Below are 26,984 nucleotides of genomic sequence, written 5' to 3'. Positions count from 1 at the left end.
GGCGACGGACCACTGAGTTCAGTGTATCCATAGGTGTGATTGTGGCCTGTCAGTCATGAGCCTGTCATCGGTTCGCCGTGGTCCGATCGATGAAGGATTGCCGGCAAGGATCGGGTAGCTGGGATGGACGTGATTCGACCGTCGTTTGGCAGCTCGACCGTTGGTCAGGGTGTCCAAGTTGCCCGTTGGCGGAGCTCTGGTGTGCCAGGAACCTCGGCCCCCATCCAGCCACGAACTTCCCTGACAACCCTGAAGGCTGAGTGTGGAGGAGGGTGTCGAGACTGGAGGGGTAGTCGTGAGGAATGCTGGGGTTTACGATTGATTCAAGGTGATCAAGCTCGGAATTTGGACGGGAAAGACAGGTAGCAAGTCGTCAACGGCATCGAGCCGCTGAAGCATGGATGTACCAGTAGTGCGTCGACTGGTGACGATGACTTGCTTCTGCCGGTGCGGTGCGGGCCAAGGAGTGTAGGGAGTCTGATCGGACAGACGTGCTGAATCCCATGTCGCAGGGACGTCGGAGTTGAGACGATGCAGCGGATAACGCAACACCTTATAGACGACTAGTTCTATCAGCACACGATCCAGTAGAGAGGAACGTAAGCGCGGGCGAATGGTGTCGCACCTTGCAGCTTAAAGCTGAAGTGCCTGAGGGAGAGAGAAACAGATGTTGTCTGCACTTTGTATCCGCAGGTATTCTGTGGTACCATTGTACCTAGGTAGTGTGTGTGTGTTGTGGTGGAGGTGGACGAACTGGAGGAATGAGCTTCGGTCTCGGCGACCCTGACCAAGCTGGATGTTCGGCTCTTCCCCAAGCCTGCCCTACCCTGCCCAGCGCCATGCAGCTAGGCAGGTAAGTAAACCCCCCCCGCTTCCCTCTGGTGCTTCCATTCCAAGTGCAACCTTTCCGGGAAAACACCCAACCTGGCACTTTCCCAGCTCGCCAGGTCCCAAGCAAGCTGAGAACCCCTGTCTTGAAGCTCCAGTAGCCAATCCCGCTGGTTTGGCTCGACAGGGGTCGCTGCCCTGAAGTGCTGTAGGCGGCTCCCCCGCCCGACTTCAGCGACCAGTCACAGCCCAATGCAGCGTTTCCCCCAGCTGAAATCTGCTGAGGTAATGGCGAGTATTACGTCGTTATCCGCTGTGGAGGGCACAAGCTGCATTGGATCATCTCCATCAGTCTTCTCCCTCCTAGGTACACCATGGACACCAGGAAGCTGGTTGACAGCTTGCAAAGTACCCGGAGAGAGAGGCCTCACTGCTATTCTCTTTCTGCTCGAGAATTCATCCAAACGATAAGGTCCCTTACCCAAAGAAAAATAAGGGAGGTGTGGCTACTGGAAATCTTAGGTTGGTCTTGGCCAAGCACTCGAGGTACCTTTCCGGTTTAGCATCGCACCTTTGCCTGACGGTTAAACCACTCACCCCCTGCTCTGCTCGTCTCGCTTTTCTGGTGCCATGAACCGGTTGAAGCTGCAGTCGTAATCTTGTAATGTCCCAGTCGCACTTGCACTTGCACTCACTTTCTTGCATTAGGTTCCAGTTGGCCAAAATCTTGTACATGGCACTTGTACACTTTGCACCCATCGATCGGCCTGTTGTTCCGTCCGGGCAGTGTCTCTCCAACTCCCCAAACGCACCAAGGACTTCGTACCGGCTACCCAACCCATGCCACGGCGTAGCCGCTAGCGAACCTGACGTATCTGTGCCAATTCCCAATCCAACCTTCACCTTTCTGATTCTCCATCCACCTCATCACTGCCACCTTTGCCTTGCCCTCCCTCCACCTTAGCTTCGTGGCTTCCCGCCTTCTGTCTTTCTTCTACCGAATCTTGTTTCTACTTCCTGCCGCCCTCCACATTTTCTTCACTAAGCTATCTTAGTATTCCAACTACTGGCCGACCAGCCACAGTCCGGCCGCTCTCCATTCACTCGCTCCTTTTTTCCCTGTCGCCGATCTACTTCTCTCTTCTCGTCTCTTTTTAGTCCGAGACCCTCCCTGAGACCCTCTTCGCGTCCCTTCTCCAATTCCGTTACTTGTTCACTTTCTCCCCCTCAAACTCCAATTCCAACGAGGCCACCGGTCCGCCTCGTCCATTGCAAGAACTACAATTGCATGCGTCGATACAGCATCGCAAGCTGAGCGCCTTGCTAATTGACTCGGTCATCCCACACTAAGCTGCTCCGCGCGGCGCCCGAGAGCTTGACAAGATGGCTTCCGCACTCGAGAAGAACGAGCTCAAGGTTCAGGGTGTCGTCGAGGCTGCCCAGGATCCCGAATCCAACGTTTCTGCAGACGATGCTCAGAAGAAGATAGTCGAAGAGTCCAAAAAGGCCGGCATCACCGCCTTCACCTTCGACCCGGATGCGAGCCCTGAAGAGAAGCGCCGCCAAGCTGCAGCTGTGAGTTGCGCGACCGAGTTCCCCACTTCACCGTTGAATTGAGCCGAACTGACACGTCTCTTGTTAGGCCGTTCCCGCGGGCTTCCATTCCCAGCGAGCCAAGGGTATCTCAGTCGTAACCGATGTAGCTGATTCGAGCGCTCCCGTCACCGATCTTCCACCTCCGACCAAAGAAGGCGTCATCGAGTTGCCCAAGGACCAGGACGGTAATACGATCAAGACCCATGATCCCCAAAGCCAGGACGAAGAACCATACACGAGAACTGGTTGGGCTCCGAGGTTCGGCTGGCCCGCTGACGACCTCCATGATGCGGCAAGTCTCCTAGATCACTCGACCTGGCTCGAAAGTAATCTCCCGGATAAATTCTACGGAGATTGGTACCATAATGCCGCCATCATTGCCTTTGCCTGTATCTCCTCATGGCTCGTTGCTGTCTTGGGCGGAGGCCTTGGCTGGGTCTTCATTCTCATGGCTGTCTGCTCAACTTACTACCGAACTTCTATTCGCCGAGTAAGGCGCAACTTCCGCGACGACATCAACAGAGAGCTTTCGCTGAAGAAACTTGAGACTGAAACCGAATCGCTCGAGTGGATCAATTCCTTCATGCTCAAGTTCTGGCCCATCTATCAACCCGTTCTGGCACAGACCATCATCAACTCTGTTGATCAGGTTCTCAGTGGTGCTACTCCCGCCTTCCTCGACAGCTTGAAGCTCAAGACATTCACTCTCGGCTCGAAACCCCCGCGGATGGAGCACGTAAAGACGTACCCCAAAGCTGGGGATGACACCGTCATCATGGACTGGAAATTTAGCTTCACCCCCAACGACACAGCGGATATGACCTCCAAGCAAATCAAGAACAAGATCAACCCAAAGGTTGTTCTTGAAATTCGAGTCGGAAAGGCCATGATCAGCAAGGGCCTGGACGTGATCGTTGAGGATATGTCCTTTTCTGGCATCATGCAACTCAAGATCAAGCTACAAATCCCTTTCCCTCACATTGAAAAGGTGGAGATGTGCTTCCTGGAAAAGCCCACGATTGATTACGTTTGCAAACCTCTCGGTGGTGAGACTTTCGGATTCGACATTAACTTCATTCCTGGACTCGAGTCTTTCATCCTCGAGCAGATCCACGGCAACCTGGCTCCCATGATGTACTCTCCCAACGTGTTCCCCATTGAAGTGGCCAAGATGCTGGCTGGAACCCCGGTTGACCAGGCTATCGGCGTGGTTGCTGTTACTCTCCATGGCGCTCAGGGCCTCAAGAACCCGGACAACTTCTCTGGTTCGCCCGATCCGTATGCCGCCTTGACCTTGAATCGCCGCCAGCAGCTTGCCCGCACAAAGCACGTCAAGGACACCGGAAACCCGCGCTGGAACGAGACTCACTACATTATCATCACTTCTTTCAACGACTCTTTGGATATCCAAGTATTCGACTACAACGACTTCAGGAAACACAAGGAGTTGGGCGTGGCATCATTTGCCCTCGACCAGGTCGAGGAACTGGCTGTTCACGAGAACGAAGTCCTCGAAGTCATTGCCGATGGCAAGGCTCGAGGTCAGCTCTCCTGCGACATCAGGTTCTTCCCAGTCATGGAGCCCAAGAAGTTGGAAGACGGCAGCTTGGAGCCTCCGCCGGACTCCAACACGGGTATTCTCAGATTCACAGTGGAGCAGGCCAAGGATTTGGATGGCACCAAGAGCCTTGTCGGTCTTCTCAACCCTTACGCTACTCTGCATCTCAACGGCCGAGACATCCACTCTACAAAGAAGCTAAAGAGGACCAACAACCCGATCTGGGACAATGGCTCGAAGGAGATGTTGATTACTGACAAGAAGAACGCTAAACTCGGAGTCACGATCAAAGACGACCGCGATCTCACTGGTGACCAGGTCATCGGCAAGTACCAGATCAAGCTTGAGGACATGCTGGAGTGCATGGGCAAGAGCCAGGAGTGGTTCCATCTCTCTGGCGTCGCGACCGGTCGCGTGAAGATGATGGCTCAATGGAAGCCGGTTGCTCTTTCTGGTGTAGTTGGTGGAACGGGAGGCTACGTCACCCCGGTTGGTGTTATGCGTTTCCACTTCAAGAACGCAAAGGACCTTCGCAACTTCGAGACTCTTGGCAAATCCGACCCCTACGTGCGTGTTCTTCTCTCTGGCATTGAGAAGGCTCGCACAGTTACCCATAAGAACACTCTTGATCCCGACTTTGATGAGGTTCTCTACGTTCCAGTCCACTCGGCTCGCGAGCGCCTTACGCTCGAAGTCATGGACTCTGAGAAGATGGGCAAGGATCGCAGTCTTGGCTTGATTGAAGTATTTGCTGGCGACTACATCTCGCAAGCTGAGAACGGCGAGTACAACGTTCACGATCAGAAGAAAACGTTCCAGGGAGGTCTGCAGCTTCATGGCAAGGGTATCGCAAAGGGTGTTCTGACCTACACGGTATCCTTTTTCCCTTGTCTCAATGTTGCCGACCCTGAAGACGAGGAGGAAGAGGCTGAGGCGGCTGCGGCTGCGAAGGCGATTGAGGATGCCCCGCGATCGTCAGAGGCCGGTAAATTCAGCAGCTCCATGGAGAAGAAGACCGAAGAGAAGAAGGACGGAGCCGAGTTGGAAATCAGCCCGCCAAAGACACCAGTCACTCCTGTCTCACCTACTATGCCCAGGAAATCCAAGGATGAAAGCGGCCCGCCTAAGATCCGGCTGTCCCCTCAGGAGCTTCTGAAGTATGAGTCTGGTCTCTTGATCTTCAAGCTCATGGAAGCGGAGATGCCTGAGCACAACACGCACTTGGAAGTCTGGGTCGACGACATGGCCTTCCCCTCGTATACCTCGTCTGCCGCCAAGCACAAGAAGCACGCATTTGATGAAATTGGCGATTGTTTCATCCGAGAGCTCGACTTCTCTCGTCTTACACTCAAGGTCCGTGAGAAGGGCGACAAGGTCGAGGGCAGCGACAAGGACAAGGACCACACCATCGCCAAGCTGCAGGGAAACACTTTGGACACGCTGAAGCAGTGCCTGGTGAGTTTTTCATCTCCTAGAAACATGACAAATTACTAACTAGCCCCAGAATAACCCCACGACTCTCAAGTTGAAAGACAAGGAAAACCGGCCCAGCAGTGTCAAGGTCAGCCTCAAGTATATTCCCGTCAAGATGCAGCTGGATCCGAGCGAAAGTATCAACAACATGGGTACCCTCCGCGTCGATGTTTTGGACGCCCAAGACCTCCCATCAGCCGACTCAAATGGCAAGAGCGACCCTTACTGCAAGTTTGAACTCAATGGCGAGGATGTGTACAAGACCAAGGTTCAGAAGAAGACGCTGCACCCTGCCTGGAACGAATTCTTTGAAGTTCCCGTCCCATCGAGAACGGCTGCCAAGTTCAAGGTCACTGTGTGGGACTACGATTTCGCCGATAAGCCCGATTTCCTTGGAGCTGCCGACATCAACCTTGAACAGTTGGATCCCTTCAGACCTAGCGAGAGTCGACTGATTCTGGATGGAAAGTCGGGCACAGTCAGATTGAGGATGCTCTTCCGGCCCTCGTACGTCACTCGAACTCGTCAAGGTACCTCTACCTTTTCCGGAACATTCGCGGCACCTGGAAGAATCGTCACTGGCATTGCAGGCGCACCCATCAAAGTTGGCAGCACCGTTGGTCACGGCGTGGGCAAAGGTGCTTCGTTCCTCAAGCGTGGGTTGTTTTCCAGAAAGGAGGATGACGCAGATGGTGCGTCGTCTAGTTTCAACGACATCCCAACCATTGTCGAGAATGGAGGCAGCCCTCCTGGACCGACACCTGGCCTCGGACTGAAGCGAGCAACAGGGTTCTCCACATCGGATGGGAGTGAATCCCCTGATACGCGGCCGGGCACCTCCAATGGCTCTACACTGGGTGGTCACGCGCGTAAACAGAGCAACGGAGCCGCCTCTGTTCACAGCTTGAACCCGGGTTCTCCCGGCTCAGGAAGCGCCTCTTTCACTGTCGTGTCCGCAACGGGATTTCCTCCCTCAACCGACCTGTACATCACCATCAACCAGTTGACGCCGAAGCCCAAGTCAATCGGCAAGACCAAGCACCATAAGGACGCCACTGGTTTCTTCCGATTCAACGAGACTTTCAAGACCACATGCACACCCGATACCCAATTCAAGATCGAGGCCAAGGGCGAGCACACCCTCAGGAGCGATGACGACCTGGGCGAGGCCCTTTACTTCGTTGATGAAACCGGAACTGGAGCCGAGAAGGAGATCAAGGTTGGAAGCGGAACGGTCATCATGAAGAGTACCTTTGTCGCGTCAGCCAGCACCTTGGATCCTGATAGCCCCAAGTCTATTGTTCGCCGCAGCTTCATGAGCAAGCGTGAGAGTCGCAGCAGAGAGGGAACTCCGAGCTGATTGAATCATTGCAGCTCGTTTATCGAACCTTGTTTCTGGACTGTAACTGTTTTCTTCATACGTCCTTTTCCTTTGATAACAAAAGCTTTTTGACCTCTTTCAGATACCTTGGATGTTGCCCACGAAGCTGGCGATCACCATCCACTAATGAGTCTTTTCATTTTATCTTTTTATTTATTTTGTACTGGAGGGCGTAGGTGGAGACGGACGGATATGGCGTGGACGGGCGGTAGAGAGCAGGGCAAATAGGTCCATAGCTTCTTGTAGTTAAGATGCAATTCAAGCTATTCAATGTCACTGATCCAGCTCCATACACTCTTATGCTATATCAACCTCACAGACGTGCACCACCCTGTGTAAATTCAGATCAATTATCAGGGATCTCTTTTTATTTTATTTTTATTTTATTTTCGCTTTGTTGGTAAAGTAGGTACCCACCACCAGCCAACCTGGAAAGATTCCTTTGGGGACTCGGACACCTGGGCGGGCAGCGGCACGGCGAAAAGAGCCACCGTAGCCGAGAAATTTTCAGTGGACCCCGAATGCATGGTGGCAGGCGCGCGCATCCTTGGTTCACTACTTGCTTGCACGTACTGTTGTAAGCTCTACGAAATCCCAAATCCTAAACATTTGTTTACTTCACTAGGCATCCATTGGAGCTTAACCCACTTCTCCCCCAGCTCCAGAAGCCTCGACCGACTCCCTCGAATCACTCTCTCGACGCGACTTGCAACAACTCTGACGTTCCCGGGCCGAAAGCCCTCCCGCTGCCCAAGATGATGCACCCTTCGCGACAAGCCTACGTCGAGGAGGCAATGGACGAGGACAGAGGTATTGCGCTGGAGGACGTTCCCGTCGACCACGACTACGAGATTCCCTCCGCCTTTGCTGGCGCCGCGCCCGAGAAGACGTCGGCCGTTCTGGCGCAGATGGAGAGGAAGAAGCTGGCGGCGAGCATCGCGGTGCCCACAGACGACAACCGGGTGCGCACGAGGCTCAGAGAGATGGGCGAGCCGGTCACGCTCTTTGGCGAGGGCAAGCCCGAACGCAGAGACCGTCTCCGGAACCTGCTAGTTACCCAACTGCTGGCTAACCAGCAGGAGATGGATGGTATCGAGAACGGCGATATCACAATGGAGGACGCCGAGGACGAGGACGAAGACGAGCAGGACGAGGAGTTTTACACACCGGGCGGCCAGGCCCTGCTGCAGGCGCGCATCGATATCGCAAAGTATTCCCTACCGAGGGCGCGGCGGCGGGTGCAGTTTCAAAAGGCCGAGTCTACGATCCCGTTGCGTACGCACGTCAAGTTCCGGAAACAGATTAAGGAGAAGCTGGATGGTTTCGAGCTCCAGGGCAGTCAGACGGCCGGCGAGAGACACGTTAGCATGACGAGATTATCGCCAAACGGAGAGCTCGTTGCCGTGGGGAACTGGGGCGGGGCGCTGAAGCTCATTGAGATCCCGAGCATGGAGGCCAAGATGAACCTCCGAGGACACACACAAAAGATTAGCGGTATCTCATGGTACCCGGGGTCCACGCTACCCGAGGCCAACGTATCACCCGACACGGTGAACCTTGCTTCCGGCGGAGCTGAGGGCTTGGTCCACCTGTGGTCTCTGAACAAAGATACCCCCCTTTCGACCCTGACGGGCCACGGCGGCAGGGTATCCCGCGTCGAGTTCCACCCTTCCGGCCGATATCTGGCATCGGCCTCGGACGACACGACGTGGAGGCTCTGGGACGTGGAAACGACGGCGGAGCTGCTGCTGCAGGAGGGCCATTCCAGGGGCGTCTACGCTGTCAGCTTCAACGCCGACGGCTCCCTCCTGGCCAGCGCAGGCCTGGACAGCATCGGCCGCATCTGGGATCTGCGGTCCGGCAGGACGGTCATGATCCTCGACGAGCACATCCAGCCCATCTACGCGCTCGACTGGGGCTCCGACGGCCACAGGGTACTGTCGGGCTCGGCCGACGGCTGGGTCAAGTGCTGGGACGTGCGCAAGGTGCAGCGGACGGCGAACCTCGGCGCGCACGCCAAGGCCGTCTCGGACGTGCGGTGGTTCCGGGGCCTGGACGACCCGATTGACGGCCACCCGCCCGGTGCCGACGACAAGGGCGCGCAGCAGCCGAAGAAGGCGGGTACGTTTTTCGTCTCTGGTGGGTTCGACGCAAAGATAAAAATCTTCTCGGCCGACAACTGGGGGTTGGTGCAGACGCTCAGCGGACACTCTGGGCCGGTCGCCAGTGTTGATGTCAGCAGGGACGGCAAGTGGATTGTTAGCGGTGGCCACGACCGGACGGTCAAGCTCTGGGGCCGGAATGATGGCGAGGGAGTGTAAGGGAGACGGTTTTGGTTTTAGAGATGGAGGGAAACACCGACTCCTGTAGAACAATAAGATACCCCCTTCCAAGTTCAGTCAATTCGCCAAGCACTTCATTGTCACAGCAGTCAAGTCTTCTTCGAACCATGGTTCAAGGCGGCGTCGCCTCAAATGGTCATGGAGAAGAAACATCTACAACCTCGCCCTGGGCAACCCACCCAGCCCAACAGCCACCTCCCGAACTCTCCCAAGAACCTCATCCATCACATCCCCCAAAGCCCTCATCGCGCCCTCCCCAACCTGATGATGCAACACGACCCTCTTCCCATCCAACTAGATCCCCCTCCGTCTCCCAGCCTCATTCCACCGCCCCCAAACCCACCCCTGCAACCCCGGAGATCCAACCAGACCATATTCGTCTCGACGGGCTTCAACAACCTCCCGCCCCGGGAAACCCACATCCTCTCAACCTCGGCCGCCATCACTCGACTCTTCCCCAACACGCCCCTCTCATCCCGGCTGCCGGGACCGAAGTTCTCGAGAACAGCCTGCCGCGCCGCGGCGGCGAGGATGCCGGCCTGTCTCATCCCGCCGCCTATACTCTTGCGAATACGTCGCAGGCGCTTGATGAGATCAGCGGAGCCGAGGACCATGGCGCCCATCGGCGCGGCGAGGTTCTTGCTAAAGTCCAGCGTGAGCACATCACAGCACCGTCCAAAGCCCTCCAGTGTTCCCGCGCCCGCGGATACGGCCTCCCAAAGCCGCGCGCCGTCCATGTGTACGGCGATCCCCTTGGCGCTCGTCCACTCTCTGATCCTCTGCAGCTCCGCCAGCGGCACGACCACGCCGGAGGACGTATTCTCGATGCTCACCACCCGCGTGGGGCATTTATGTACATCGTCCGTCACGACGGCATGTTTCTCGATGTCTTCTAGGGTTAAGTACAGCCCGTTGCGCGGGCGGATCCCTTGCACCATGGCGCCCGAGAGGTGCGCTACGCCGCCGGCTTCCCAGTGGATTATGTGCGCGGAAGCGTCGGCGAGGACGGCGTGCGGGGGGTGGGTTAGGAGGGTGCGGAGGGCGAGTTGGTTTGCCATTGTGCCTGTGAGGACGAAGGCGGCGGCGGCGTGGCCGCAGCGTTTTGCGAGGGAGGTTTCGAAGGCGGAGGTTGTAGTGTCTTCTGCGTAGACGTCGTCGGAGAGGGTTGTGTTTGTTATTGCGGTGAGCATTGTTAGGGAAGGGGTTGTTATTACGTCGCCTGGCGGGGAGATTAATGGTCTTTCTTTCTCTTTCTCTCTCTCTCTCTCTCTCTTGCGTTGGATGGGTATTCGGCTGATTGGGAATAGAATGGAGACGAGGCGGAGGGCTTTAGATGGGCTGGCGTAGAAAGGGGGAACGAGAGGGAAAAGGGGTTTGACTTACTCCTGAAGTCGAACGCGGCGCCGGTCTCTTGGGGGGAGCCCCAGAGGATAGGGCTATTCTCGTCGTCAGGCATCACAGCGAGGGATCTCGCGGTATTTTTTAGCTGTCAAAGGATGGTGTATAAATTAGTTGTTTTGAAACCCCAGTAGGTTTCTAGAGTAGTTCCTGTATGGAAATCTACCAAACTCGAAGCAAAGCCGTGCTAGGATCAGGAATCAGGCAACGTGGGCAGTTTGATGGTTACATGTAGATTTCCAGGCCTTGCGGGGACTATCTTAATAACGATGCCGTTCAAAGTCTAGGACGATCTCATCTCAGCCGGGTTAGAGATGTTATCACGAGGCAACCTCACATCTAGATCTCCTACCGCCTTACATTTTGAGCCGAGGAAAGGGAACACCCACCCCTATCCGAACTCATCGTGGCGTTTCTAGAAGGATTCAGGTTGAGGCTGTCGAGCACACAATCCTCTGTCAGCCGCGCGCGCAGGAGGAGCATCCAGACGAAAAAGGGCAATGAGTATGTGTGTATGTAAGTGAGAGATGTCATGCAGTCAGCTCAGGGCCCATCTCAACCACGACGCCTCGGCCCCCATCAAATCAGCGATAGAGACCGTCCTCAAGAGGAAACGGGGAGAATACTAGTGGACAGACTAGGTCAGCGTAGATTATCGTTTGAAGAAGGTATGCTCAACATACCTCAGCCCCAAGCAGATCATCGAGGTTCAATGCCGCAATATCTACTCGCGATTGGACCGTTGACGCGACGTCGGTTTCCAAGTGCTTACGGCAGATGTAACCTGTCTGGGATCTCACGTGCAGCAAATAGTTTGCTTCCCCTTTTGATCCTCATTCACCATGGTTTTCTTTTTTGTGATTTGTAGCAGTATTCACGATCTTCTACAATTTCCCTTGGAAGGAGACCTTGGGGCTGAGTTCTCCTTCGTCTGCTTTCGCCTCATCCGAGTTAGCTGGGCATTTGTTGGCACTGCAGGATTGACCATTGAACACGTCTATGACTAAGAATATTAGAAGGAGGAGGATATGTTCTCTTGGCTCAATGAGGTGTGTCTGTTTAACAGAAGAGAATGATGCCTCGTCGTCAATCAGCGGTGTGGGATATAAGCCGGTAGCCGGAAGCATAATGCACTCCAAAAAGGGGGAAGAGACAGACGACGGTACTCTACCGGCGTCTAGTCCACGATTCTCCTCTTCAACCATATTCCTTTTTCCCAGTCCTTTTCCTGTACTCACCTACCTAGATTATGCTCATCTCCCATCTCTAACCTTCATCCCGCAACTTCCTTCCCGTCCCTTTCCCCCTTACCACCCTAGGCGGACGTCTCCAAGCATGGTTCTAGAAAGCCTTGACGCCCAGGAGCCGACGGAGTCCGCCAATTTCAAAACCCTTGCCGCTGTCTCCTCCTGTGCCATCGTCGAGGACGCGGAGACGGGTACGTATACGGATGAGAATGCCGTCCTGGCACGGTACGGACTCGAGAGGCGCGCCGACGGCTTCGTCAACTGGCAGCGGGACTGTGCTACGCACCCGCGGAACTGGACTACCAGACGGAAGGTGTTTGATACGACGTTCATTATTCTGTTTGAGCTGCACACGTGAGAGAACCTTTTTTTCTTTGTATCTGTTTTCCGTAGCTGACAGGTTGAAAAGTACAATTATAAGTACAACTGGAGTACGTAATTACACAGTACCTTACATTGTCTTATATTGCCCACGATTCATTCCCATTGATCTCTTCCGATATGGTCCGTATGTCGGCAGGAACCGAGCAGCGTGGGGGTGTTCGTTGCTACACCAAAGCCCCTTATACCTACCTTACACAACACCGTCAACCTACCCATCAGGCACAGAACCAAGGCCCGAATGATATACTAATAAGGCTCTGCCCCAATACAGGCTGTCGCCGCAACCGAGGCGGCTCCAGACTATGGTCTCAGTCGACAAGTATCCCTGGTGGGCTTCACCCTAATGTAGGCTTCTCCCTCTCTCCCTCCCTCCCACTTCCCCTTCGAGAAGCAGTCCTCACAGACAACAATAATAGGTACCAGCTCGGCCAAGCCATAGGCGGCTTCCTCATCCCCCCCTTTTCCGAGCTCTTTGGCCGCCGCCTCCCCTACCTTATCTCCTGCGCCGCTTTCTGCCTCGCGAGCCTCCTCACCGGCCTAATCCACGACCCAGCAGCCGTCTACGCGGGCCGTTTCGCGGCGGGCCTCGCCTCGGCCGTGCCGTCCGTCGTCATCGCCGGCAGCGTAGAGGATATGTTCAACACGAAGCGCCGGGTCTGGATCATTGTCCTTTGGAACGCGGGGACGACGGTCGGGCTGTGTTTCGGCCCCGTCTACGCCGCGTATATTTCGCAAGCGGTCGGGTGGCGGTGGATCTTCCACAGCGCGGCCGCCGTGACGGCGGTGCTCTTCCTGGCCATGTTTGGGATCAGGGAGAGCCGGCCTAGTATCCTACTGGGGGCCATTGTCAAGAAGATTCAGAGGGAGAGGACGACGGTACGGGAGCTGGCGTGGCATAACCCAGACGAGGCGCGCGACTGGCGCGCCCTGGTCCGGATCAGCGTCCTTCGACCGGGCAAGATCTTGCTCACGGAGCCGTTGGTCGTTATGGTGGCGCTCATCTCGGCGTCGTCGTGGGGTATGATTTACCTTTTTACCGAGTCGCTCACCGTGGTCTACGTCTCGCTCGGGTTCACCAAGACGCAGGCGTCGCTGCCGTTCCTGGCCATCGCCGTCGGCGTGGTCTTCACGTTCCTCCCTCGTCTGTGGGATATGAAGGTCGTCCGGGACCGTCAACGGAAGCAGATTCCCATCCAGCCGTGAGTCACTCATAAATCCCTTCCCCCCGTTCATCGAGATCTCTCAAGGCTCACCAGTCCCTATTCCTTTGACCAGAGAGGACAAAATCATCGGCTTCGCGTTCGCCGCCCCGGCACTCGCCATCGGGCTGGCGTGGTTCGCGTGGACGGTGCCGCCGCTGGTGCCGGGCGTCCACTGGGCGGTGCCCACGGCGTCGCTCGTGCTTGTGGGCTTCGCGGTGAACGAGACGGCGCACACGCTGAGCGGCTACCTCGCGGACTCGTACCTGCTCTACTCGGCATCGGCGTTCTCGGGTCTCGCGCTCGTGCGGGCCGTCGCGTCAGGGCTGATGCCGCTCGTGGCGCACGAGATGTATGCCGGGCTGAACGCCAACTACGCGGGCACGATACTGGCGGGTCTGGCGGCCGCGTTCTGCGTGACTCCGTGGGTGTTTTTCCGGTTCAGCAAGAGGTTGAGGCAGAGGAGCCCGTTTGCGCGGTTTAGTCTGGAGACGCATTACTTGACCAATGTGGAGGAGAATTAGTAGATCGGGGGTGTTATTCAAAAGCGATGGAGAGAGGTGAAGCCTCGTTTGGTGTCCGGCAAAATCACAGTTTGGGCTTAGTCAATCGGCGTTGACGTGACCATCGAGGAGGGAAGATCGTCGTCGACCAAGTTTCGACAGGGTTGGCTGCGGAGGATGGGGTACCTTATTCGGTGGGAACCGGTGGGGAAGGCGTTCATGGTTGCCGCGACGAACATGTGCTTGCGGTGTTTTGGTTGATTCCAGAAAATGAGGTTGATCATACAGCCCACAAACTCTACGCTTCCTGTTATCAAATCATTAATGTCAATAATCAGTCGCCCAACGTTCAAGCAACGCCTGGATATCCTCTTGGTGTCCGAAATAAGGTACTCTATCGTCAGCTAGCCATTGGCAACTCAAAGTGAGACAGAATGCTCGGGCCAGTGTAGCATGCATTCTGTATAACCCGGTAAAGCCGCAGGAGTCTCGATCTTGTCCGAGACATGCCACAGAGATGGGAGACTAGAGTTATTTCCTCCCCTGGTCGGTTCGCTGGGCTCTTTGTTCCATACGGGATGCTCCATGCCAGTGGACATTCCTTAGATGAATTTCCTGCGGATGTTTAAATGTTGTTGTATTCCCTTTTCCCCTTTAAAGTTTCCAAGTTCTCCCTTGAGACCCTTGGGAGAGATTCTGGTCTGGGCTCTTGGGTTGCGCAAAGACCAGTTGGCGGGTTGAGAGAGTGAGTGAGAGTGAGACCGTGAGACGGGGCTGGCGCATAAAAATAGCAAATTTGAGGAATATTAGCGAAGAGGCGGCGTTACTATGTGCGTGTTTGACGAGGTAGCGAAAGAGGCCGGTGTCAGACCACTTTGTGAGGTTACTAAGTTAGGAGGTACCTTGAGCATTCGGTACTTTGTACCTTTGGGCTCTGCCGCCCTCCACATTTGGTGACATTTAGCGGACGTCATAAGGCAATCAATCAACCATCCTTGGTCCTGAATTCGCTTCTCTCTTTAATCTCATGGTTTGTGGACCTGTGAAGTCGGGACTGAGAAGGATCGCTCTGCTTTATCCGGTGACAGTCGGACACAAATAAGAACACAGGGGAGTTGGAGGAAGGGAAGCTATGCCTTCATGTTGGAGATTGTTTGGTGGAATTCCGACTGCGACTGGGAAGAACGATGAATGTCCGGATGGTACCTTCCCGCTCCGCTGACACCGCCGACCAGATTCGGTAATACAGCGCAGAATGCCACGCTGATCCCCGCTGCTAACCGGCGAAAATACGGAAAGGGAAGGCTTCGAAAGGGACGCCAGACATGTCTTTCAGCCCAGTGTTGCGTACCTGTCCTGCATCAAATACAGTGGCCACGGCAGGCAAAGGAGATACCTTACCCGCAGCCGACCTAACAAGTAGGGAATGCCGTGACAATCCAGTGTCAAGGAAATGGAGACAGGCCACTGTAGGAGAGTCAGAAAATGCAAAGGGAAATCCAAAAGACCCAGGCAATTTGGGCTGAGTTGGAACGAGGCAAGCAATGCTCATCAGGTTACAGGCTTGCAGCCCCTGCGCCTGCCCAATGAAAGGACCTGAAAAGGCCCCAGCGCGGGTGCCCGAATTTTTGGCTTCCGCTTTGCCAATCCCACACCAGTGGACCAGTGGACCGCTGGATCCACACTCCCCCTCGCACCTCCCCCCCCTCCAAAGTGCGGTGCTTTTGGTCACTTTGGGCCATTTTGGTGTGGTTTTTGGGTGGGCAGGAAGTGGGAAGTGGGAAGGTGGGAGGGAAAAAAAGTGTCCGCTGCCCACAGCCATGTGAATGAAAAGTCACTCAGGTCGCTGGCTGACATGGCCTGGCCCTCTGGTTGGTCCGCTCATCTCGGGTCCGCCACTGTCTTACTACGGTACTTACCATTTGTACCTACCACTTGTATCTACCTTACGCCGAAACCCCCTGTACCCGGCCTGTGGGTGGCCTGTCCCGAGCGAAGGAGGAACGGCTTGGGCGGGCTGAATTTTCTTGAATTTGTTCAACCTTGGAGCCGGCCTGTTTCCATTTAATCTTTTCTCCTTTCCCTTTCTTCAACAACACCATTTTGGTGAATGCAACCACTCCTCCCTCTGAAAATGCCTTGTTGACTGACCGACTACTCAAGAAACCCGATCAAACACCAATGCCTAGTAAAAACGACACTTACGACATCACTTGCTCATTCTTCCGCCGCCAGATGCGCCGAAACCCGAGCCACCAAAACCTCGAGAGAAACTACGAATCTGACCCGCGCGACGACCCCGAGCGACGACGAGGCACGATCTCCGTGCTTCACTCTTATCCATAACCCTCCTACGAAAGTGACGGCCACTACTGGTACAGGGCGCGACCGGGACACCGACGCGCGCCCCTCGTTCACGAGCAATCCATATTTTTACACGGAGCGGCCACCTTAAAAGTCTCCCTCGTAAACCACCACCAACCCAACCATGATTGCCAAGGCGACGCCCGCACTGAACACGGTGCGCGGCTTTCAAAACACCCCCGTCACCTCCGGCGACGAGGATTCCGACTACGGCGTCTGCGCTACCCCGCCTCTCTCCGCGAAGCGCTCCGGCCGCGCTGCCCTCATTGACGATGTCGTCAGCGCCAACTGTAGCCCCAATATGCGCGGGGCCTCCTCCCCTGCTGTCTCGGGCATCGCCAAGCTGCGCTTGCAGATGGAGCCTCTCAGCCTGGACAACTCTTCCCGAACGAGCACCTTGACCCTTAACGGCAGCAACGGCCACGGCGGCCTCTCCAAGGGGCTGGGTATCAGCAGTGCTGTCATGAGCCGCTGCGGAAGCCAGGACGGCAGTCAGAGTGAGGCCGGCAGCGAGCGTTCCGAGACCGGGTCTACGAGCTATGAGGTCAACCTGGAGCATGACTACGTCGACGAGAGCGTTCGAGAGCGAATCGGCCACATCGTACCCATTGAGGGCAGCAAGGACGTTCAGCGTAAGATGACGGCCGACGACTTTGATCCCCTCCGGTGCCTTGGAAAGGGAACCTACGGTACCGTGCTTCTCGTCAAGCAGCGAAACACCGGCCGACTTTACGCTCAGAAGCAGTTCAAGAAGGCTTCCCTTACTGTCCACAAGAAGCTCATCGAACAGACCAAGACGGAGCGTCAGATCCTTGAATCGGTCAACCGACACCCCTTTGTCGTCAAGCTGTACTACGCCTTCCAGGACCACGAGAAGCTGTATCTGATTCTCGAGTACGGCCAGGGTGGAGAGCTATTCACTCACCTGAGCACTGAAAAGATGTTTGCCGAGCCCGTTGCTGCCTTTTACATGGCAGAGATGCTTCTGGCCATCTCGCACCTGCATAGCACTCTGGGTGTCGTGTACCGTGACTTGAAGCCCGAAAACTGCTTGCTGGATGCCGAGGGCCATCTGTTGCTCACTGACTTTGGCCTATCCAAAGTCGCGGTTGATACCTCAGAGGACCACTGCAACTCGATGCTTGGAACTGTCGAGTACATGGCCCCCGAGGTCATCCAGGGACAGAAGTACGGAAAGGCGGTTGACTGGTGGTCTTTTGGCGCGCTGGGTTACGACTTGATGACTGGTAACCCGCCCTTCCGCGGCGGCAACCATGCCAAGATTCAGCAAAACATTGTCAAGCAGAAGCTCGTCATGCCGTACTTCCTGAGCCCCGACGCCAAGGATCTCCTGACGCGCTTGCTCAAGAAGGACCCCAAGAAGCGGCTGGGAGCCAACATGCCCAAGGACCTGCAGACCATGAAGGGCCACCGCTTCTTCAGAAAGATTGACTGGAAGAAGCTCGAGGCCAGAGAGGTCGAGCCGCCCATCCAGCCCATGATCACCGACCCCGAGCTCGCCGAAAACTTTGCGCCCGAGTTCACCGACTTGTCTCTGAGCCCCGTCATCACGGCCAAGGACCCCTGGAGCGCCATGTCGGCCAAGGAAGACGACCCGTTTGGCGGCTTCAGCTTTGTTGCGTCGAGCAGCATGTTGGAGAGCCATGCGTTTCGATTCACCACAGAAGTCTAGATTGTATTGTTCGTACACATGATCAGCAGTGCTAGACGAAAGAGTATAGAGAGATCTGGGAGTGCTAGGTGAACGGCATGGGAAAAGTCTGGGAGCCTCATTGAGAATTGGCGCGGCCACCGGACGCGCGCAGAACGGCGTTATTGAAGCGAAGCAAAGTCCGTTTAGCCCTGGGCACTTAGAGTTTTTGAGTACTTTACTGCCTTGTTCGGTCCGTGAGCGACGGAACAGTTGAAGCATCGAGATTCCTTCTTTTGGTTTTTTTCCTGGCGCACATCGCTAGTCCGTATTTATACTTTTTTCTCTTGTTCGGTAGTCATTGGGTAGTCATTGGGCGAAGCATCGTCACAATAATATATACGAGTTTTTCTTGCTTGACTTTTTTGCTGTCCTCCTGCTTCCCCCACTCCCCTGGCCTGCTTCAAATCTTCTCAGCGACAGGCGCATATCGCGCCAAGTTTTAGTTTGCTTTGCAATCCAGTGGCTGGGTTTGGTCCTGGCACTTGTTGTTACTCCATAGTCGACCGCGCGCGCGGTCGAGCGCTTGCTTGGCAAAATTCACGGATCTCAAGGGGGAGTGAGTGTTTTCCTCACACCTGGGTTCCAGAGCCTTGGGACCTTCTTGGCGGTAATCTGAGCGTTGGCAAGAAAGCCATGACTAGCTGCCAAGGTTCCAAGACGCCGGGGGAGAATTTCGTAAACGGTGAAGGCAAGGGGTTCCAGTCGGAATATTGACTAAAAGGCAAAAGAAAATCTGTTCATCCTTTCCCTGATAGATGGACAAATACCGGAAAAAGACACCGAGAAAGGTAAAAAGATGGGATTACGCAGGTCTCACTGATGATCTTCTCTATCTTGCTTTCAAGCTAGAAGATAGTCTGTGGCAGAGGCCTTACCTTGGTATACTGTAAACCAGTTATATGGGGGATAGGCTTGTAGCGTTCACTGCATCCCGATTCCGAAGTCATCATGTGCTAGGTCGCGTTGCCTTGCTTGCCTTGGCCTGGTCAGTGTTTCCCCTGACGGTCGAGAGGTTTCGGTACACGGCAGGCTTTCATCCTCTAGGATCGATTTGCGCAGATGATAAGTAACATATAAAATAAAATAAAAACCCAGCGGACGCTCCGGTGACCAAATCGGTGCTCCACGTAGAGGGAGGGGTGCATATGGCAATTCCTAAGACTTCGGATTGCTGGCCTTGAGGATCCGGATCATGTTGTCGATGCATTTCGGGGCATTATTCTGACTGTCGGACTGCATAATGAAGGATCTCGTTACTTTGGCATCAAATAAGTGTGCGAATCGTTTCATGACCGAGGGGGGCGAGGGCCATGTTCTGAGCGATGCTGATGATATCAATATCGGATGGTTGCGATGTCGTAGATGTTGAAAGTCTCTTTTTGCAAGGTTTTTGCCAATCGTCCCTTTCTTGCTTGTCGCGCGACGACTGAGGCAGGGTCAATAGAGTATAGCGCAAACCAGGTCCATGGTTACACTTGTTGGCAATCCGTTTGAACCAGACGGACGAAATAATCTTACCAGGGCAGGGCAGTATTGAGTATTGACCACGTTGGATTCGAAAGAACAGGGCGAGACTAGATAGAACTTGGCGTCATTTGCGCAAAACTCGTACCCGCTTCACTCTTCACTCACAGCAGTCGACGGGGAATGCTTTGCGCCCAACGAAGCTTAGACCAAGCTGACAGTGACCCTGGGCAGAATGGCCGCTGCTGGGGAATCTGGCGGTGTACTCTGGTAGTGACAAGCATTCGTGATCGGAGTCTGCAAGCTATGCTGTTGATATGGTATGAAAATAGTAAACGAGCGGTCGAAATAACCGGCGCATTTGGCGGAACCATCGGACCCCGGGGCGCCATATCGAACAGAGTCTAAGTTCGAATACAGACTGAGGTAACCGGGGGATTGGGACCCGTGATGTTACATTGTCCTGGGAACTTTTGACCCAACGCAGAAATAAGGTAGTCGGCTAGCTTGCTCATGGGTCATTGGAGTCAAAATTTGATTTTGACGTTTACTCAGCCTCCACTAGCTCTGCCCTAAGTAATGGGCTAGACGGCATGTCGTGGGATTATGAGCAAATCGTGGCTGTCGTGCTTGCGGAGGTGGAGGTCGCCCCGGAACAACTCATATACGGCGCGGGATGATAGTTGCACCATCGCCTAAGCTCAGCGTTGCAGTGGACCTTTCCCCGACTCGCTGGCAGCCCATTTAGTGTAATTGCTGTGTAAGACTGTTGGCCAACCTGGGGAACGGGAGCAAAAATCTCCCATCGGCAAGGTGAAGCCCCGCACCCGGCCCCACACCGGTAACGGCTGCCGTATTGGGTCATCGAGATCGTCGCGAGGAGCCCATATTCGATGTATTCGCTGTGAGCTTAGGTTGGTTTGAGACGGTGTAGTAAAATAGAGATCATCGGGGATTTGAGTTTCGCTGGCGGCGTCGCGACAGGCTGGGTTTGCTTTTGCAGCATGGCGAAGCTGGCCGCCGTTGCTCTTGGAAAAAACTTTGCAAGTCGTAACGAATTGCCTTCATGGTTTCGCGGTCTTGTCGCATCATCATCTGACACTATCCAGTACTGGGCGCATCAACCATGCCGTTGTTGTATCGAACCCTATTCGAGCAACAGTGACTAGGAAGTTCCTAGGCCATTCGGTTTCCGCGAAGGTCTACGTCCAGTTGATCTTAGTGATACACTGGCAGTGTTTTGCTAGGATGCAGACGCAGCCGATGGGTGCAAGTCCGACTCGGTGATGCTTAGATTCCCCCCAAGTCAAGCCTGTGGGTCTCTCACTGGCTATCGCAGATCGAGCCCGTGAATATGCTGGATGTGACGAGTGCTGTCAAGCAGAATCCATTGGGATGCTTTTGGCTTGGCGGCGTGGTTGAAGCGTGGGGTAGATCCATGAGCCACACCAAGTGACGCAACTTTGAAGCTGCTTTCGGATTCTTGACTGGCAACGCCCATGTACGATTTCATGTTTTTTTTGGGTGAAAATTTCCACCTCGGTGTTTTGTGTGTTGTTTGTGACCTGCTAAGAAATACCCGGCCATCACTGGCCGTAGACGGAGTTCAGGCTTGCAGCTTTGACACAAACAGGCCTGCAAGTCAGCCGGTATCCGTATCTCAACTTGTCCGTGTTGCAGATGCTGAAGGGCTGCGCCGCATTCGAATGACACGACTTCCAATCGTCCAAAGTAGACAACAGTCATCTTGGGAATGCAGATTTCGGATTGAAAGGCATCATTACCTAAGCCAAGGAACAGCAGGAACAGGCAAATGCCTGCGCAACGTCAGACGAATAGACAGAACTGTATTGATGTGAGCTCATAGCTTGCAGTAGCAAAGTTTCATCTTCTGGACATGGCGTCAAGAGCGGGCGGATCGCAAGGCTCAAGATCAAATCCTTCCGAGTTTGGCAGAGAGCTTGGTAGCTTCAGCCATCCGAGTAGCATTCAGCAAGGTCTAGACTGATGATATCGACCACTGTCGGCGATCTACTATCCTTCCGGCCCGTCCGCTGTCTCCGGTGGGCAAGAATGGAACAAAACATGGAAGCATTGCGCGTCCTGCGTCGGTGCTGATCTTTCTTGTGCCACTGGTGCCGTCTGTGTGACAAGATTTGGCAAACCGGGACGGGTGTGCGGATGCTTAGTTGGACGGTTTGATCGCCTTTGCTTCCCTAAATCTGGTGTGCAGGCTTCACCAGTCCGTGAGCCTCTCTCCCACCCACATGGTTCAGTAGAGACTGACTTACACGTGTTTGGGCATTGGAAAGGTCGCAATCCTCGGCCAGCGGAAGGTGGGCCTTGACCGACGATAGGATCTCGAAGCATTCCAAGGATGAGGCCTCGCGGGAACGAAAATAGGATTGCCCATCCTTTCGGTGACAGTGAAGGCATCGGGCTGAGACGCAAGAGCAGGGGGATGTTGGGAAATGCCGAAAGCTGCGGCTGCCGTCAGATAAGCCCCTTCCTTGGCGACAACGTACATCGTCGGCAAGCCTGCTGGAAATACTTGGCGAGAATGCTACAGGCGCATGTTGTGAGTCGTGAGAGTGATCAGCCATGATGTTGGGAGATTGTAGATGAGCACAAATCTCGAATCGCCGCGTACCTCAGGGGTGCCGACTGAGCACAGGTCTCGCTGCGGGTTCTAGGCACTTTCCCTCTTGATACACCGGATTTTCTTAGCAGGTGGGCGTCATGAGAATGGAAGCAAAGACCTGGAATGGTCCTGCCGTTAATGAAAGGTAGCTAGGTACTTGAAAGTTTGCGAATACGTATCTACCTGGGTACATTGCAACAGATGAGATGCTAAGGTACCTTATCTGTGTACAACTGTACATACACAACATCTCAGCCAACATGCAGGTGCATCTCGGGCTGTCTCTACGGTCTACCAAGTGCATCATGCGCTTTCCAACAGCTGTCATTGTATTGGACAAGGCGCATGGTGACGATGGATGCAACCCGAAGGCGCGGCTTGGTGCGCTTACCCTAGCGATCGGTGCTCCGTTCCACATCTTTTGTCTTTCCTCTGGTTCAATTCGCCGTCCACAGTCCAAGCCAAGAAAAACAACATGACATGCTTGCGTATGCTTTCTCACGCTCCAATGTCCGATAGTTCTGCCCTCTACTGTGTAATACGGACAATCCCAAGAAACACTGTTTCTGACCAAGGCTTATGGCAGCAGACACCTCAATCACCCGCGCGGCATCTTTTTGCCTCCGGGAGGCTGAGCCCGCCAAGCACATCCATTGGTCTGTCCACCTCGACCTTTGCTCTTTTCCCAACTTCCCAGCATGGTCGTTGCCTTTTCAGCAAACTACGCACGCGCATATGCAGGGTATCGAGAGCCATCAACAACAGGCGTTTCGTTTGCAGTCCCTCTTCGTCTGCCAGGGCTACAGGTACTCCCCTACCCCCTTCTCTCATCTTGTTAGAGTTCGTGCCGGACAACTGCTGCCCACGGCCCTAAGAAAGACCAGCAGAAACACCCTGCCAACCCACTAGTCCCATCTGCGTAGAACTCTGGTGCTTCCCGCCAGGATGGTCCCGGCCCGGACCCTTCGACGGCCATGCTCTAGATGGCATCTGATTATTCACACAAGTTTGCGACTCCCTTACTGGGCCAGCAGGCGGAACTCTCTCTGGCCTACTCGTCACTAGCTACCTTGTAGATGTCAACTATTCATGCCACTGTGTCACAGCAGGTTCGTTCGGTCAAGGACTCAATGGGAACCAGATGCTCTCTTCCATCTGCCCCGGACGGACCAGGACTAGGACTTCCCCTTCGGCATTGGACTCATCTCTTTGCCCAATCACGTCCTTTCCAATTCTGTCTGACACCCTAGAAGAGACTAGACCACGCCCAAGACACGCTGCAAGGAGTCAAATTTACGACCAGGGGAGCCTGTGCCTGATTAGTCCATCTTCCCATTTTTTAGGCTTTACTGGCCCGGGGAACGTGTTGAACCGACCGGGTCTGTCGACGTGGGCCCAACTCTCAGTTTCCCCCCATGGCCGGCCACCTTTCTCTACGACATGAAGCTACCAAACTACTAGCTGTACTATCAAGCCGACAGCAGCTCCTCATCTGCGTGGCTGTGTTAGCCAAGATGTGCCGCCAGACACATGCTGATCTTTAGCCTTCTCTAGAGCGCCTCCAACAAAAATCACCGATAATACCTGATGGCAGAGTGTTCCGATACAGCCTGCAGCCGGCCAACTTATGCGTCGGTTACAAGTGCTCCAGGGGTCATCCCCTGCGTGGCTGGACCTGTCAGAGAAGGTCGTCTCCCACTGCCCGCACTCCCCCAAGCAGAGATCAAGCAACGAGTGGGTGGGCGTGAAAGATGGAAAGGCATGGGCCAGGGCCTGACTCTCGGAACAGACTCGAGAAGTAAAAACGGGATGACTTTGTGCTAGTGTATGAAGATGTCGCCAAGATCTCATGAAAAACGACGTGGGGAAAGAAGAGCAAGTGCCAATAAACGCAAATCATAGCAAAACGGTTGGCAAAGGGAGCAAAGCCACGGTGAAAGCTCCGGCCCCTCTCTGTTCGCCGCTTTGAACCTGGCATCCGCACTGCACATCTCCGCCATCGACTACCACGGAGCTGGATTGCCGTCGCGCGTCCGTCACATCTTCATAAGAACCCCCGGAGCTCCCACCCTTCTACACCCCATCCAGACTCCAACTGCCGTGTCACTCCAATATTGAGTCCGGAGCCTCCCTGCATATCACAACACACACCTAGTATGTACGTTACATCCCGGCCCCCACTCCATCCCGTTGTCTTTGATTTAAGATCCTCTGAGGCCTCCATGATAGTTCTTATATAGATGCGAACTAACGTAACCAACAGTAATCGATCACGATACACACGCCTTATCACCGAACACGATGAAGGCCTTCGCAGCTTCCTCTCTCGCCGCTGCGCTCTGTATGTCTTGAGCCATCCCTTCCAGACCACCGGTACTAACAGTGTCAAAGATGCGGCGACAGCCTCCGCCGACGCTATTCAGGCTTGTCCGAATACCGATGTCTGCTTCCGCGTTGCTGTCCCGGCGGCTTCGTCCAGCTCCGGCAGCGGCAACATGTACTTCCAGATGTCTGCCCCCACCAGCTACCAGTGGATTTCCCTCGGCACGGGTTCGTCCATGTCCAACGCCAACATGTTCTTGATGTACGCCGACGGAAACGGCAACGTCACCATCAGCCCTCGCACTGCGCGTGGCCACAACATGCCTACCCTCTCGTCAAGCACCACTCTCGAGCTTCTCAGCGGCTCCGGCATCGTGAACGGTAACATGGTCGCAAACGTCCGCTGCACCAACTGCGCGTCCTGGAGCAGTGGTTCCATGTCCTTGAACTCGGCTTCCAGCTCCTGGGTCGCTGCCTGGAAGTCGGGTAGCGCCATCAACTCTGCCAGCACCAGCCAGAGCATCCAGCAGCATGACGAGCACACCAACTTCAACCTCGACCTGACCCAGGCGACGGTTCAGACCGACAGCAACCCCTTTACGACTAATTCGGGAAACAGTGGCAATGGAAGCGGCAGCGGAAGCGGCAGCGGCAGTGGCAGCGGGAATGGCGGCTCCACCAGCGGCGGCAGCGGTGTTGTATTTAATGGAGGCGGCGGTGTTTCATCCAAGGTCCTCCTCGCCCATGGGATCATAATGACGATCGTATTCGTTGCCCTTTACCCCATCGGAGCCATCATCATGCCCTTGGTAGGCAAGTGGATGGCTCACGCTGCTTGGCAGTCGGTTGCCTTCTTGCTCATGTGGGCCGGCTTCGGCACCGGTTACGCTTATGCTCGCGACAACGGTTATGTGAGTTGCTTTTTTTCATTTTTTCGTGAACCGGGAGACCGTACTCCCTCGGGTTATTTCCAAGACCCTCCAAATCCGGACATCCAAGATCGCAGTGCTGATACCGCGTAGCTCTTTGCGCAAACCCATACCCTCCTTGGTACCGTAGTTGTTGCCCTCTTGGCCGTGCAGCCGTTCCTCGGATACGCCCACCACGCCTACTACAAGAAGTTCCAGTCCCGTGGTGTTATCAGCCACGTCCACATCTGGTTCGGCAGAATTGTAATGGTTCTCGGCATTATCAACGGTGGACTCGGTCTCGAGCTCGCTAGCTCATCTCGGGCCTATGTCATTGCGTACTCCGTGGTTGCTGCTATTCTCGGTGTTGCGTGGATTGGATCCGCTATTTGGGGCGAGATGCGCAAGTCCAAGCGTACCGTCAAGCGCGAGCAGAGCCACGAGTCTCCTGATTCCCAACAACGCATTCCCTACCGCCAAAAGAAATAAGCGCCGGGCCTAGCTTGGCTCGAGGGTTTGTTCTGGACAACAGCAAGAATACAGAAAAGACCATATGGGATACAGACATTAGCCTGTAATTTGTTTTGTGTAATCGTTATACCACAGGTGGCAGGGTACCAACCTTGCCCTGCCTACGGAGGATCTAAGGTCGCAGTATAAAGAGAAGGCAACTTGGGTAGAGCACGGAGTTTGTGGCGTTATTAGTGATAGGTGTTTTTTGAATGATAGCTTCTGCAATAACGATCACTTGATCTAAGCCACCGGTACTTGCATGTGTGATGAATAAATAGCCTTGCAGATTTTAAACACGAGCCCTCGACTTATTGTACGCATCCTTGTGTCTTTCCATCTCTGTTCTGACACTGGTAATATAACAGGGTGAGCAACGATGATGAGACAAGTCATCCTCGAAACTGATAAAGGGAGATCTTGCTACCTACAGGCTTCTTGAACAGCCTTTCGCTTCTCTTTCGGACCAAAGTCAAATGAATCAGCCGCGACAGGTATTTAGCCAGGTACATGAGGAAGTGGTGACCTAGCTCGACTTCGAGCCCAGCGAGCAACAACAGAAACACTCTGATGGTGACGAAAATGACGGAGTATGAGAGACATGGATGTATGAGGTCATGCACCAAAAAGCGCGATTGTTGCAGCTGTGAGAGAGCTAGCCCGGATCGCCAAAGGAGCTTAGGCCAAGCTTGGTCCGAACAAAGTGTGGCAGTTTGAACTCTCTTGGTGTACTGGTTGGTGTGCCCGGCGTTAAGTGCCAGCCTATGATGTCGGCGGTGGTGGTTTGGTGGATGGGGGAGTTGACGAAACCGTTCCTTCTTGGCTGTTAATTACTCCCAATGACCACCTCTCACCAGCTAGCAGTCACCTTCCAGACCAGATCTATGCCAGAAAGAAGATGGGCAGCGACGGTATAGTGTCATCGGTCGTTTCCTCACGTGATATCAGTCCACCCGCCTCCGCTTGTTGTTTCCCCGACCCGCTGCAGCAATGCGTGAGGTGGAAAGACGTGGGAAAGTGGGGAAGGCATCAAAAGGCAGGCAGGTTCTACGCCTGAGACCTGAGGCATCCAAATCGCAGCGGTCGGCTGGGAATCATTGCGTCCAACCAGAACTGAACCGGCTCACTCCAGCTTTTTACTGTCCCATCCCG

At 54.6% G+C, this 26,984-nt stretch overlaps 6 protein-coding genes across 6 annotated transcripts; 5 read left to right on the top strand and 1 right to left on the bottom strand.

Moving 5' to 3' along the window:
- Positions 1–2,211: 2,211 nt before the first annotated feature.
- On the top strand, positions 2,212–6,815 carry TCB2 (Tricalbin-2; the record flags this gene model as incomplete). The annotated part of the gene is made up of 3 exons (XM_053187502.2): positions 2,212–2,403; positions 2,471–5,437; positions 5,487–6,815. 3 exons carry the CDS (start codon positions 2,212–2,214, stop codon positions 6,813–6,815), a joined length of 4,488 nt encoding a protein of 1,495 aa, XP_053055006.2.
- A 776-nt stretch (positions 6,816–7,591) lies between these two features.
- Positions 7,592–9,157, top strand: N0V96_002454 (uncharacterized protein; the record flags this gene model as incomplete). The annotated part of the gene is made up of 1 exon (XM_053187503.1): positions 7,592–9,157. One exon carries the CDS (start codon positions 7,592–7,594, stop codon positions 9,155–9,157), a length of 1,566 nt encoding a protein of 521 aa, XP_053055007.1.
- A 174-nt stretch (positions 9,158–9,331) lies between these two features.
- Positions 9,332–10,634, bottom strand: N0V96_002453 (uncharacterized protein; the record flags this gene model as incomplete). Its single annotated transcript, XM_065756529.1, has 3 exons — positions 9,332–9,344; positions 9,545–10,319; positions 10,562–10,634. The coding sequence occupies 3 exons, from the start codon at positions 10,632–10,634 to the stop codon at positions 9,332–9,334; spliced, it is 861 nt and encodes a 286-aa protein (XP_065614898.1).
- Positions 10,635–11,911: 1,277 nt separating this feature from the next.
- On the top strand, positions 11,912–13,930 carry N0V96_002452 (uncharacterized protein; the record flags this gene model as incomplete). Its single annotated transcript, XM_053187505.2, has 3 exons — positions 11,912–12,177; positions 12,624–13,406; positions 13,483–13,930. The coding sequence occupies 3 exons, from the start codon at positions 11,912–11,914 to the stop codon at positions 13,928–13,930; spliced, it is 1,497 nt and encodes a 498-aa protein (XP_053055009.2).
- A 2,467-nt stretch (positions 13,931–16,397) lies between these two features.
- Positions 16,398–17,966, top strand: N0V96_002451 (uncharacterized protein; the record flags this gene model as incomplete). The annotated part of the gene is made up of 1 exon (XM_053187506.1): positions 16,398–17,966. The coding sequence occupies one exon, from the start codon at positions 16,398–16,400 to the stop codon at positions 17,964–17,966; it is 1,569 nt and encodes a 522-aa protein (XP_053055010.1).
- A 6,427-nt stretch (positions 17,967–24,393) lies between these two features.
- N0V96_002450 (uncharacterized protein) lies at positions 24,394–25,811 on the top strand (the record flags this gene model as incomplete). Its single annotated transcript, XM_053187507.1, has 3 exons — positions 24,394–24,433; positions 24,484–25,325; positions 25,437–25,811. 3 exons carry the CDS (start codon positions 24,394–24,396, stop codon positions 25,809–25,811), a joined length of 1,257 nt encoding a protein of 418 aa, XP_053055011.1.
- Between the last annotated feature and the right edge of the window lie 1,173 nt (positions 25,812–26,984).

Source organism: Colletotrichum fioriniae (assembly GCF_027942845.1).
Source record: "Colletotrichum fioriniae strain IMI 355084 chromosome Unknown scaffold_2, whole genome shotgun sequence".
NCBI lineage: Eukaryota > Fungi > Ascomycota > Sordariomycetes > Glomerellales > Glomerellaceae > Colletotrichum > Colletotrichum fioriniae.
The sequence above is the reverse complement of the archived record's forward strand: the minus strand, read 5'-3'. Positions and strand labels throughout refer to the sequence as shown.